Consider the following 14,507-nt stretch of genomic DNA (forward strand, 5'->3'; position numbering starts at 1 on the left):
TCTGTATATCTTCTTAAAATTTATTTATTTTATTTATTTTTGGCTACGTTTATTTGGGTCTTCATTGCTGTGCTCGGGCTTTCTCTAGTTGCGGCGAGCAGGGGCTACTATTCATGGCGGTGCACGGGCCTCTCATTGCGGTGGCCTCTCCCGTTGTGGAGCACAGGCTCTAGGCGCATGGGCTCAGGAGCTGTGGCTCACGGGCTCTAGAGAGCAGGCTCAGCAGTTGTGGCGCACGGGCCTAGCTGCTCTGCGGCATGTGGGATCCTCCCGGACCAGGGCTCGAACCCGCGCCCCCTGCACCGGCAGGCAGACTCTCAACCACTGCACCACCAGGGAAGCTCTGTATATTTTCTTTAAGAAATTGCTTGTTTGTGACTTATCTATTTTTCTGAATTTTTGGTTTGATTTTCCAGAAGTCAAAATTCTAGGATATTTGGCGTCTGAAGTATAAGGGGTACAAGGAATGAAATCTCTTGGGGTACAGTAACTTTGTTTTCCAAACCAAAAATAGAATAGAGGATAGAAAAGCACAATAGTACTTAGATGGGGACAAAAGAACAAAGTGTCTGAAAATAGGTCGGTCCTCAAAAGTCTGAAATATATGATTTCCTCACCCATGGAAAGGGAGGAAGTTCCACACGCAGAGAGGCCGAGGGCATAGGCCATAGACAACCTCATATCCCCAGTTTTGCCTCGAGCAGGCTTTTCAGTAGTTAGACTCAAATTAAACTCAGAAACCCCTATGGAGGAGAACACTTCAATACCATTTATCATTCTCAATCAGCAACTTTAACTTTAAAAATAATACAAAACTCAGTGATGACAAAATAGCAAACTAGCTTCAGCTGCTGGCTCCTTCTTCCCAAATGAAACCTGGAGAAACTACATGATTGGGAGAAAACATGGAACCAAGCAAGTAATAAAAACTATAAGAACACCTGGAGAGGCCAGAGGTGGTCAAAGTGGTATGAAGGATGGCCACACCTGCACAGCAGCGAAAGCAGGAGTCGGAAGAGAGAATCAGTTAGAGATTTTAACTTCTGCATCTGCCTCTTGCCCTTATTGTTTTGGGGTGATCTTCGCCCGCCTCATTGCAATAGCCTAGAGCATCCATCGTGGTAGCCCTGGAAGTAGCATCTGGGCAGTGAAGAAGTTGATAAAAGTGCAGGATGACCAGTTGCCCTGCCTTTGAGCATCCTCTGTCCTCCGTCTCCTGTGCCTCCAAACCCTCAGGATGATGGAAAATGACCTAGAGAGACTCTGCCTCTTCCCAGTGTTGCTATGTTCTAAGGGTTTAAGGGTGAATCCCTGACAGACGAATTGCCAGAGGAGTGAAACCAATTCAGTTTTGGGGGGTGATCAAAAGTTTGATGGTGCTGAGGGCTTCCTCCACCCTGGAGCTCATCCCCGCGCATCTCCTAAAATTCACTGAAGGAACTCTAGTGTGTGTCCCTCGTAACATTTCCTCATAACATTGGCAGACAGGATTGACCCCAGGAAGATATGGGCTCACAGGCCAAAATAACAAAATGCCCCAAAAAGCACAACCACTTAAAACAGAGACCAAAATCTGGACATAGACCACAAGAAGCAAAACTATTGGAAACGGCAAGCCAACAATTTAAAATATGCATAATTAGTATCCTTAAAGAGATAAAGAAGAATATTAGTCATTTGGAACAGGTACAAGAGGTTGGAAAAAATAATCAAATGGAAATATTAAATACAAAAAAGTGTTAAAAGAGAGAAAAACAGGCACCACTTTTATCTAAAACAAAATTAGCATCAGTCAATTAATGGAAAAGTCAGTTAAAGCAAGGAATCATTTTAAAATGACACAAATGCCTCCAACATTTAATCATCACTTACATAAATGCATATTAATTTGCCAATCTTTTGATAAAGATTCAATGCTTTTTCTTTGAATCTTAGGGTTCTAGGATGCCTTTCTTGCACAAAGCACACCCAAAATATATCTACCAGAACTTCCAGTTTCTATTTCTGTGTCTTTAGTTCAGAGCCAAGAATTAAAGACATCAGCAAAGCATATACGTTAAGAATTTTTCTGTATTTAAACGTTTTATAGTTGTCCCGCTCACCACTAATTTAGTATCATTTTCTATGCAACTAAATTTTACCAAGTTTTTTCTACATATTTAACTTAGTTTTGAAAAACATCAACTCTTTCTTTCATAGTCACACTTAATCTACGTAGTTAAATTAGCAATTACAAATACCAATTTAAAGCAAAGATAAACAGACTTTGGAACAAGTGGAACTGACTCTCATTAAGCCTAAAAATTTATGTGGTAAGAAGGAATGGAGGGTTAAACTAGAGAGTAGAGACTGATTAAGATCTTCTAGTGCATATCTACAGCTGAGTCTTTCCCTCGGTATTTGAATATGATTTGTTTTGCATACAAACTCATTCTGAACATCATCGAAAATACACATGTAGCCCAAGAGAACTTTCTGAGGGATCTTTGTGTGGTAACTCTGAAATACCCAAAGAGTTTGGAACAAAAATAAAATTAGCTCCAAACCACCAAAGTAAGTCAAAGCTAAAACTCTCATACAGAATCGATTTAGGCATGCCTGGTTTTTACGTGAAAATATAATTGCCTTCCTTGGAAACAAAGAGAAATACACACACGTACTGCAATCATTCATAGTTTTTGACATTTTACTTATATTGTCAAGGGTGTGCAGTAGCTTCAATACAAAGAGGCTTCAGGGAGGGGGCTTTATAAATCTTGCTGAAAAAGAAGCTCAACAAAGTTAATCGGTGTAAAATAAGAGTTTTCTGGAGTTCAGTACAAGCACTGACGATCTACATTCACTACATTTTAACTCTCCATTACAAAGAAACAAGGCAAGCAAACTTAATTTTCATCAGCTATTGATTAGTGATATTCGTGCCTTCATAAAAATCATTTGCAGCTGTTTTCTAATTACATGGCATTATTCAATTGTCATATATTTTTGTCTCATTTTCATTGATTTCTCTGATTTATAAAGACTCTTTCGCATGTTCCAGTTTCCTATCATGTTTAGCACAATGTTCTACTCTAAGCTTCAAACCTTCTATTGAATGCCTTTCCATAATCTAATCCACCATAGTTCAGAAATTGAATTCAAAATCTTCTTCCTAATTAAAATGCTTTTTAACCCTTCATTGTGATATTTTCTTTGTCAGTCAAATCAATGAACTCTTTAACCATCTGGAAAACAAAAAATTAAGAGTTTGAATATTACTATTTACGTATAATATAAAGTTGTGTTATACACTTGTATCAGACTTAAAATCAGATTGAAATACATAAGAAAAAATATATACCTCTTTACATTCTAAATTGTGAAAAACCTACCTCCATGTATTGTACAAGAGATGACCTCAAAGCAAAAGGAAAAGTTGAACAAAGAGTTTGGTCAGGTTAGATAGCAAATCAGTTGAATTAGTCTGCAAATTACTTTCCCTCAAAAACAGGAGGTGGGGTAAGGGTGGTAAAATAGTTTTTTCTGAGAAGTTCTGGTTACTGTCGTACCATTACAGTAAATTATTCAAAATTATCTCATTCAGAAAGTTTATCAAAGGAATTCAAACATGATAGATGCACTAACATAAATGCCAGTGTTTATTAGGTGTAACATAACATGAAGCAAAGAATCTCTGGAAATTTTCAAGCTAGCTTTACAACTAAGTGTTATTCCAAACACATGCTTCAACTTCTCAATCTGAAATACTGAGGCAAAGCCTTTCTCAGTGAATACTGGTTTGGTTCTAGTGTTTTGCATTTGTCCTGATATTCTATGCATTACATTGTGAAATAGCTGATCATAAAACAACACTGAGTAATGTCCTTAATCCTAGGCATTTGTAACACTTTCATCAAGGAAATGGGATGGCAGGAAGAAGTCGAACACAGCTCACAGTGTTTGGGGCTCAATATACTGTATGTTGCCAGTGCCAAATCTTCATGTAGAAAGAGCACAATATTCTCATGGTGGATGGAGCAATATATCCTCAGCCATGTTGTGGGTGGTTGTCACTCAGATCAGTGGCAAGGGCTGGGGTATTGGTATTCAACTCAGAGACCTAAAGAAATGACATCATTAGAAATCTTCCTTTTTGTGTACATTCTTCACACTCCCGCTCAAGAAAGAATTCAGCATAGGCTAATTATAAAGATAAAAAGACACACAAGATGAATAAGAAAACAGATTAAGAATAGCTAAATGAAAAAGTAGAAGAAATGGGATATTGACCTTTAAAATTTTTGATAATGTGTGAAGTGTGAATTTTTTTATACCAATGCCTAACAATATCGTTTCTCTTGGTTTTTTCATTAAGAGATTTTTTTAAAGCATGGTTTTAATTTCTTCAAAGAAAATATATTGTTTCAACTAGCTAATTTATTTGTTGGCCAAACCACGGAGAAATTATGTTATGCCGTCTCCTTTTTTTTTTTTTTTCCCCTAAAGGCCAGTACTATTAGATTTGCTGAGAAGATCCTTCTGGAGAACACTTATTTGAACATAATTCTGGTTACTCTAGCCCCCCAAGCCTTTGCAGGTATTCTAGACTAGAGGCTCCACATGCCAACCACAAACTCCTAGCAAAATGTTTACTTTCAAGACTAACAAGACTGTAGGATGAAAAATGGCATTTGCTGCCTACACTGTAAAATTGCCTAAACTGCAACTCTTCTGATGGAAATCCCCTTTCTGCTGTTAGAGCAAAGCAGTATGGAATAAAATGATACCCTACTTGACTTATTTTTTTTATGAGCTAAAGAAGTAGAAGTAGGAGAAGTAGTTGAAAGTGATAGAGAATGAAATTTCAGCTCAACATAAGGAAAGATTTTCTTACAGTTACAGATGTCTAAAAATGCCATTTGCTTCCTTGGTAAGTGGTGAGGTTTCTGCCTTTGGCTGTGTTCAGTTATAAGCTGGAGAGACCGTTAATAAGAGTGTTGGAGCAATCAAGCATTGGCTAGGTGTCTGGACTACATACATCACAAGGTGACTCTACCTTTGAAATTTGTGTTCCTATATTCTGGTGTGCCTGTGTATGTGCATGTGTGTGTGTGTATGTGTTTAAATTCATCAAAATAGATCTAAGCCCAGTCTTATTTGGTGAACCAATATTCCTGATCAATATCATGATAATAAGAACTTTGAAGTTGCAGACTTGAGAAGTTATTCTTAACGTAATAGTGTATTAACTTAAATGCAACCTTACAAAACTCTACACTTCTACCTTAATAGCCCCCCAAAAAGGAAGAATCAAAACTGGAAAACCTCCAGAAATAAGAACACTATTATCAGTGTTTACTGGCTAAAGTAATTTAGCAAATTCATAGAAAATAACCTTCCCCTTAAGTTATAAGCTTAAGGATTTCAAGAAAATCTGGCTATAGTATGTATTTGGTTTAATGAAGCTCAGTTCCTTGTAGCTGTAACTACATTTATTTCCTATATTAGCTTTACTTACTTAATGATGCCTATTCATCTTCATAAAATGTGTTCTGTTGTGTTTTTATAGGCTGTGCTTTTGAAATTCTCATGTTTTTAAAAAGTCTAATTAAGTTTAAAAGAAAACAATGAAAGATGCAGGGGACGGGAAAGAGCTGGGTAGCAGCCAGGAGTGCATAAGGAACCCAAGAATTCTCAAACAAAGAAATATTGAGTGGGCCAAAAGTTTCATTTGTTTTTTTTTCTGTAAGATGGCTCTAGTAGCACTTAGCTGTCTTTAACTTCATTCGAAACAATTTTGTTAGATTATATGTGACAGCTGTCATATCATGTCAATTTTGTTAGGTTGTATGTGACAGCATGCATTTTAAAAAGACATCAAAATTGGTGAATTTTTGTGTAGCCATTTTAATATTGAAGGTGGAAGAAAAATAGCGACACTTTCAGCATATTATGCTTTCCTATTTCAAGAAAGGTAAAAACGCAACTGAGATGCAAAAAAAGATTTGTGCAGTGTATGGAGAAGGTGCTGTGACTGATTGAACGTGTCCAAAGTGGTTTGCAAAGTTTCGCACTGGAGATTTCTCGCTCGATGATGCTCCATGGTTGGGTAGACCAGTTGAAGTTGATCGCGACAAAATCGAGACATTACTTGAGAGCAATCGATGTTATACCACGCAGGAGATAGCCGCCATGCTCAAAATACCCAAATCAAGTATTGAAAATCATTTGCACCAGCTTGGTTAGCTCAGTAAAGGAGCTCTCTGAACCTCCTTTACTTCAGGGCCTGTATAGTCCTAACCTTGAAGAATCTGATCTTGGATTTGGAGTCCACCTCCTGCAAATGGGGCAGAGACATTGCATGAAGTTTGTCTTATTTTAGGCCATAGATAGATACATAGATACCTAGATACATAGAGATATCAAGATATATATATGTATCGTAATATACATATAAAACCATATACAATCATTATATAAGGCACAGTGAAAAGTCCAGAATTTCTCTAAGGGGAAAGGGGTGAATGGGAAGGAGATTTGTCTTGAAGTTACAAATGCATGGCAAGACCTTTGTTTTTACTTTTTGTACTTTGAGAGGAGGGAAAGTGTTGGAAGAATCAGCTTGGGTGAGCAGATGGTAATAGACATTGCAGGGGGATAAGTATCCCCTACCTCAAGTCACCCCCTGCATCCACTAGTTGGGTACGAGGAAATTTACCTTTTGGGTTTCTTTACTTGAAAAACAATGTGGTCGGAGTCACAGATATCTTCCCTAGAAGATATCTAGGGAAGAGTTGCTCTGATGATCAAACAGGATGTATATATGTATGAAACTATACTTTGCAGACTGTAATGTGTTACAAATATTCACTAATACTATTATTACAAACTTCTCGCTGTCCCTGAACCTGAATCTTGTCTAACGGAGAGGCAGCCTAGTCTGGCAGAAGTGGCATGTGCCTTGGACAAAACTCAGGACAACTCAGTTCTTCCCTTTATTGAGCTTTACGTGGGCAAATGCATTACTATGGTTGAGTGCAATTTCCCCAACTGTAAAATAGAAATAATATTATCAATTTATGAGTTTTCTTTTCATAATGACATGAATTGCTAAAAATGTTTAAAGTAAGCAAAAGCCTTTAACTCATTCCCTAGCACAAGTTAAGTCCTAAAAAAATGAGTCCCATTAGCATTATTACTATTTTAGAAGTAGTAATACTGATATTATTACAGTGTCCTAAATCTAGAAGAGGATCTCAAAGGATTGCACTTGTACTTATTTGTAACTATAGATCTTCGGCTTTGTAAGGAGAGGCTTCACTCTGGGAACCACAACCTTGACTGGCAACAAAGCTTTCAGATCCCTTATGTCCTGGTGGTAAAGGTCACAGGTCTTCAGCACAATTCAAGTCCTATTCTACCTGTAGAGCCCACAGGAATTATTGGGTTCACCTTGAACAGATTTCCTCAGGACTTGGGACTAAGCAAATATTAGAATCCCAGGAGCAAAAGTTTATACTTTTAATAGAATATATTGTAATGTTTGTTTGCAAATCCCCCAATATAGGAATAAAAATTGTTTACTTGTATTCCAGTTTGTTCAGAATAGTTATAGATATACCCAATAATGTGTAAAAATATGAAATCTGAGATATTCTCTAAAGAAGGCTTCCAGTTAGGAATAAGGGTAAATTTTATTAACAAACAAACAAAAAATTAATCCCAGGACAAAATTATGGGGAAAATAAAAGAATATAGTTAGTTCTTTCTTTCCTTTCACTTTTATTATAGTTTTGTAGGTTCTTTAACATCCCAATTAAAATGAATTTCAGTGCATTACTTGGCCAAGTAAATGAAAGTCAATATGTTGAAACAAACTGTAAGTCAGATAAAAGCCATACTGAGGAGTTCATGTGAATTTAATTAGTATTAGTAAAGCAGGGTATAGTGAACTGCTGTAATATTTCTGTACATGAACCACAGTAATATGGTTGTTTCATTCTTTTACTAATAGGAGAAAAAGTCAATCAGAATTAGTAATAAACATATTTTATAAAACAGATATGACTTTTTCTTACTTTCTAGTAAGTACAGTAAGTAACACCAACTGAAAAACATAGTATCAAATAAGTCTTTAGAGAACACGGTTTGCTGACCAGATTATGTTGTTTAACATGTAAATTGTTACCATGAACTTTCTGAGTTTTTAAACACAGATTGTCCTTGTATGCAGTTTAAATATTTCCCTAGTCTTGCTTGCCCTATTAAACGTGATTTTTTGTCCTAAAGAAAAGCTCTGCTAAGCAAATATTACTTTTAACCTGGGTCCCCTCCACAGGCTCCCAAACTGTGAATTAAGGGAAATAAAACAAATGTTGCTTACTGTACTGGATAAATAAAATGTTGACTCAAGTTATTTTTCATTGACCCTGAGTGGGAAGGAAGTAGATTCGAGGTTATTCATATTAAATACTGAATTAACTAGTTTGACATTTATTATTATTATTGGTTTGGGGGTGGAATTTGTTCTTTTTTCTTTTTTCCAAAATTGACCGGTAAATCTATTCCCTCAGTAATTGACTACTCTGGGCCAGACTCAGGCAATGAAGGTTTAATGGTCAAATTGGTTGCTTCTGTCAGCTTGGCCTTAAGGTACATTCTCTTTCTGAAACAGGTCTTCAGGAGATTTTTGCATGTGAAACACAAAGTTGAATTTGCCCACACATTTTCATTAAGTGCCCTGAGAAGGAAGTTATTATGAAGCCTATTCATTCAGAGGAATGTTGTTACATGATATAAGTAGACAAAGGAGTGCTAATCAGTGCTGCTGCCTTGCTATGAAGGGAATCTTTTTTAAAATGCTAACAACCATCTACAATTTAAAATAAGTGAGTCTATTAGATTGTCAAGGTTTTTTTTAAAATTGATAAAAATTAATTTTGGCAAGAGTGTGAGGAAAGGGCGGCCTCTACACCATTATTAGAGATGTAAATTGGTATAATCTTTCTGAAGGGCAGGCTGGTAGTATGTTGAAAAAGAAAAATTAATATATATCCTTTGACAGAAGTAGCCCAGATCTAGGAATTTCACCTAAGGAGTAATCACTCAGCTAGGGAGAGAGATTTGTATAAAGATGCTCAGTGCAGCACTGAGCTTATAAGGTTATAAGTTTATAAGGGGAAAATCTGGAACAACCAAATGTCTAATAATGGGTAATAATAGATACAGTGAAATAAAATTGGGTATGAAGATACAAAGGGATATTGTGCTGCCATTAAAAATTGTTCAGTAGATTGAGATTTATTGCCATGGAAAGAGGCTTGTGAAATATTACTGAGTTAATTAAAGTAAATTATATAAAAATACAGTCAGATTTATGTAACATTATGCATGTTGTCTATATAATCTATAGATCTGTGAATAAAGAGATCACTGAAAAAGATGTTCCACAAAAAGATAAGTGCTTTTTTTGGTTGTTGTTTGTATTTTCCTGCACTCAAGAACAACTTTTAAAGAAAATAAGAAAAATATTAGATAAGAATGCTTGATAACTCCCTGAAAGTAAAAAGATGAAGAGTTGGAGCTTAAGCAAGGCTAAAGAAGGAAAACATTTGGGAAGCATTTTATTCCACTTTAAAATTTTTGTTATAATTTAATTCAGTTTTTTAAGCTATGGAAGTAACATGTTCATGGTAAAAAACAAAATTTAATAGGAATGTCAAACATCTGTAAAGTGGAGTGCAAGTTATGTGTATATGTATATGTTAATACACGATGGATTCATACGTGTACAGACATATCCTTTGTTTCCTTAACTTACTTTTTTTTTTTAATGTCTCACAATCAGAAGTCCTAACTCCAGCTAATAACTGCTGAATTCATCACACACATTTCTGAACCAAACACGCTGGGCTGAGCGTGGGGAAAGAGGTGGACCCCAGAGGCAAATTGGGGTATGACCACTAACAAGAGGCTGAATGGATCCTAATCAGCAAAATGTCCCCTCTAGAGTAAAAGACACTTGGGATGGGGACCGGAGAAGGAGAAGCCCTATGAATTTAACCTTGATACGTGATTATTAATGTCAAAAACTGGATAGCTGCTCTGGACTGAATGTCTGCCCTTAACCCCCTTCAAATTCATTTGTTGAAGTCCTAATCCCCAGTGTGATGGCATTTGGAGGTGGGGCCTTTGGGAGGTAATTAGGTCATGAGGGTGAAGTGCTCATGAATGGAATTAGTGCCTTCAGAAAAAGACACACAAGAGAGAAGATCTCTCTTTCTCTCTGCCATGTAAGGATACAGCAAGTAGGCTGCTGTTTGCAAACCAGGAAGAGCACCCTCACCAGAACTAAATCAGCCAGCACCTGGATCTTGGACTTCCCAGACCCAGAACTATGAGAAATAAATTTCTGTTGTTCAAGGCACCCAGTCTATAGTATTTTATTATAGCAGCCTGACATGTTATGGCAGATTAAGACAGCAGCCAAATCTCACTTTTTGAAAAAGTAAAGACATAATGAGATAGAAAAGTGTCCCCCATCTCCTACATTTCCCCCTATATTTTCAAGCTGTCTGTGGTTATTTGAGTGACGGTGTTTGTTTTGATGGGCTGGCCTAGAATGTAAAGTGAGTACTCAGGGTAATTGACGATCGCTAACCCCTGCAGAAAGACCATCCTGTACCAAAAGAGCTGTGATTTTTTTTTAATCCATCCTTTCTATTACTGGTTTTAAATAATGCGTCTGACAAGATTCTGCTTTTCTTTCTGTCAGCTGTCGGTGAACAGGTATTGGGCATTATTTGTGGGGCTGTAAATAAATTACATGAAAAAATAATGAGTCCTTAAAAAATCAAGAGAAATGTCTCCGGAGACGTCTACCTAACATGGTGATTTATGTAGGTCTGGGAAAGAAGTTTCAGAACTTCCAAATGAATAGTCTAGATCATAAACTAAAATCTCTTCTAAATCTGCCTTTGCTGTAGCCCTTGGACACATTTCCCTTTCACTTCTAATCTGGAAGTTGGAGAATGTTTTTCTTGTTCAACTTCAATTGTTTAGTTAATGGTCTAAGAATAACTCTTGGGGCCATCCCTCAGCATAACATGTTATTACTCTATCCCTCTGACTGAATGTGATGTCTTGATTGTGTTCTTGCTGAATTAACTGATCCCTGGGATTAATCATTTCCTTTTTACCAGCTAGAGATTGTAGACATTTAATGGATATACCTACGTCAGTCAGTTTAATGAGTCGCATTGTCTGAAGTTTGAAATATACTGATTATTCTAATTTGAAATATAATCGACATTCGTCCTCACTACAGGTTTCTAAGTTTTCCAGGTTTGCCCTTCCTGCCTGCCTGAGGAAGGTAATTTAGCTAAAGCTTTTTTTTTCTTTTTTTTATTTAGTTCTTCAGGGTCTGGGAACTCACGTGTATCTACTAAACAATTCTTGCATCGTTCACTATGGTACACGTTAAGCAAATCGTGTAGTTTCAATTTCTGTAACAGGGACTGTTCTTTCGTCCTAGTAGGAATTGTTCCATGGAGGATCATGCCAGTTAATCTCACCCTGGGGTACCTCTGGCAGCCTTGCCGTTGGAAAGGAGGGTGGGATGTTGACACGGCTGCAGCATCTGTCACTGGGTAGAGAGCCAGGGTAGAGTCAGCTGACCTGGCAGGATAGGCAGGGCCCCTGCACCCCGCCAGAGGCTGAGCAAAAGGCCAAAGGATGGCCTTGCCAGTTACAGGAGGACCATTCAGTCACCAAATAAAGTCACAAGAAATTAAATGGACTCAAAGCTGAGTCGTAATTCATGGGTTTTGTTTTCTGTTTTGTTTTCAGTTGTTTGAATTTATGAACTTCTTGGCTGAGAACGTCATCTTCTGTTACATGGGCCTGGCGCTGTTCACGTTCCAGAATCATATCTTTAATGCTCTTTTCATACTTGGAGCCTTTGTATCCTTTGAAATACAGAACAATGGGTGATGAGAAAAGAGAACAAACTACTTACCTTTAGTGATTATTCTGTTAAATTGTTAAAGTAATTTCCTCAGGTTTACTGCAAAGCTCAAATTCAAGGCAGACAAGTAATTCTAATTAGGGGTGGAAATTATCCTAAGAAATTGGGGCCTTTATTAAATGTTATGGTTCAGGATAAAAAGTTTGGAAAATACTGAGGGAAGTAAGGGGGAAAAACTAAAAGAAAATGACATTTTTTGAAGATTCAAAATATGTTTAACTCAAATTATGAATCATTTATATAAAGAGTATGTCAATCCATTTTTTATATTTAATCTGCATTAGAATGTATCAGAAGACAGCCAAGATTTAGAACTTCAGAAATACTTTCAGTGCAAGATGGTAAAATCTTTTTTTCCAGTGAGGACTTTGAAAAAAAGATAGTAAAGATCAAGTGAAATTAACATGATAGATGTGCTTTTAATGTCTTAAGCTCTGTGCACATGTAAGTTTATTTTAATAAGCTAGCCCCTTTCCTGTAAGTAAAAGGACAGGTGAAATCTAGACTTCAGTTTTAATGCAGAGGGCTTTTCTAGCTCTAGGTCTGGGGTATAAGCATTCCCAGTAGGAAGGGATGTCTATCAGAAAGGATACTGAGCCACTGCGCATGTCCCCAAGGACAGTCAGCAGCTGTTGTCCTTGTTCCCACCTGGAAAATGGGCAGATGCCCCCTAGGATCACAGGCAGACGATTGTAACAGCCAAGAGAGCCGACTCCTCTCTGGAAGCCAGGGTCCAACTAAGCACCTGCACCTACCTCTTGTTCTCTTTTCATTGAGCAGTCAAGTGAATTTTCAAATTCCATCCGAAACCTGGATCCTAGAAGGAAGCTCCCTCTTCCCAAATAACTCCATCCCATTTGAGGACAAACTAGAATAGACAGACTATCAGGGAAGGAGTCCAAGATGTCAAAAGAGGAGAGATGACTACCACAAATATTTTCACAGATTTTTAACCTAGAAAGCTTGGAGTTTAGTGAAACATCTCTTAAAGCAGAAGTTGTATTATACATTTAGACAGGCAGTTCCTCTCAAAATTAAATCCACTAAAAGAAAAAAAATAAGTGAAACTTGCTAGGTTTAAGGAGTATAAACTGATGGAAAGTAAGATGATAATCGTGAGCTGAAGCACATTTATCCTTTCTAAAGTGCTGCTTGAGAGGATGATGCCACAGCCTCAGAATGGTCTCTGCCTCACATTTTGCAGCAGAACTGAGTGTAGAGTCAGTTATCAGCAGCATAAATATGATGAGAAAATTTACAGTGATTGAAATGGTATTGGGTTAACAATTTTAAACCGAGTATATGTTCAAAGAAGACAGAGTTCTCTACTGTTTCTGGACAGGAACTGACATTGAAAAATGAATTTTGGAAGCAAGTTGGACATACATGTATTGACATGTTTATTCCTGTTTTCTGGGTCCTAATATAGAGAAGCTTAAGGACATAATATTTAAAGCTCAAGAACTCTCACCCTATTGCAGCAACATTTTCCTCAACGTTTCCCTGTGCTCATCCACAGCTAGCAATTTTTGTAGCCAGAGCATGCAACATATATCCCCTCTCCTTCCTCCTGAATCTGGGCCGGAAACACAAGATCCCCTGGAACTTTCAGCACATGATGATGTTTTCAGGTATGTGAACTACATTGTGTGTTAGTGCACGTCTTCTCTCGTAATTTCCCAGTACTTGGAAAACCATGAGGATACTTAGAGACCTTCTGGGGAAGCATAACTTCTCTTTATCCCATTGAACATACTGCCATGTGGATATCCATAAGTTCTGAACAACAATGGGATTTTTTTTTTTTTCCAGAAGGGAAATGAAATTAAAGGGAATCTTGTTGGAATGGCCTCAAGGTTCAGTATCTGCCGGAAACTGGCCTGGAATAGGCATTGGACTTTCCCCTGACTTATTTCAGATCAATTTTCACTTGGGAGAATTTGCATAATTTAATAATTTCATAAATTGCATACTTGCAGGTAAATAGTGTGTAAATGGTACCATTTTTGTTCAGTGTTAAAACTCCTTCTCTTTAGAACCCCTGCTCCTTCCCTAATGCCAAGCTCCAGCAACTTCTTATGGTTAATACAGAAGCAAATCATATCTAAGTATGATCAGTTATTAGTTGAGAAAACAAGTATTAATTGCACTCTCACCAAATGCCAAGAGCCGTTCTAGGCACAGGTGGATGAGATGGACGGGATCTCTGCTCTCAAACCATACCTGAAGGCTCTTTTTTTCCCAAAGAAAATAAACAAAATGAATTTGCTGACCCTGAACTACCCTGGGGATTCTGTTTCTCTCTGTTCAATTAATTTTCCTACCATCAGCTTTTTCTTCTTTGGAGACCTTTCCCCTTACATACCTTCTATGTATTTGTGCACTTATATTACACTCAGAGGTAGTTCATTGGAAGATGCATGAGCGTAAAACAAAACTGCTTCAGAATAGAGCAAACAAAATTTGGGGTATTCAGGGAGATATGGAAAGAGTGAGGAAAACT

At 37.3% G+C, this 14,507-nt stretch overlaps 1 protein-coding gene across 13 annotated transcripts in view; it reads left to right on the top strand.

Annotated features, from left to right (window-relative positions):
* The window catches only part of SLC9A9 (solute carrier family 9 member A9), a 658,568-nt gene that overhangs the window by 431,640 nt on the left and 212,421 nt on the right, over positions 1-14,507 (top strand). For all 13 annotated transcript variants that reach the window (XR_009540645.1, XR_009540648.1, XR_009540646.1 and 10 more), the window contains 2 exons: positions 11,827-11,940; positions 13,524-13,635. Coding sequence is in view for 9 of the 13 variants with exons in the window: in XM_060149673.1 (XP_060005656.1) it covers positions 11,827-11,940; positions 13,524-13,635 (226 nt within the window). In the remaining 4 variants the exon portion in view is untranslated. The remainder of the gene's footprint in view (positions 1-11,826; positions 11,941-13,523; positions 13,636-14,507) is intronic.

Source organism: Lagenorhynchus albirostris, chromosome 5, assembly GCF_949774975.1.
Source record: "Lagenorhynchus albirostris chromosome 5, mLagAlb1.1, whole genome shotgun sequence".
Lineage (NCBI taxonomy): Eukaryota > Metazoa > Chordata > Mammalia > Artiodactyla > Delphinidae > Lagenorhynchus > Lagenorhynchus albirostris.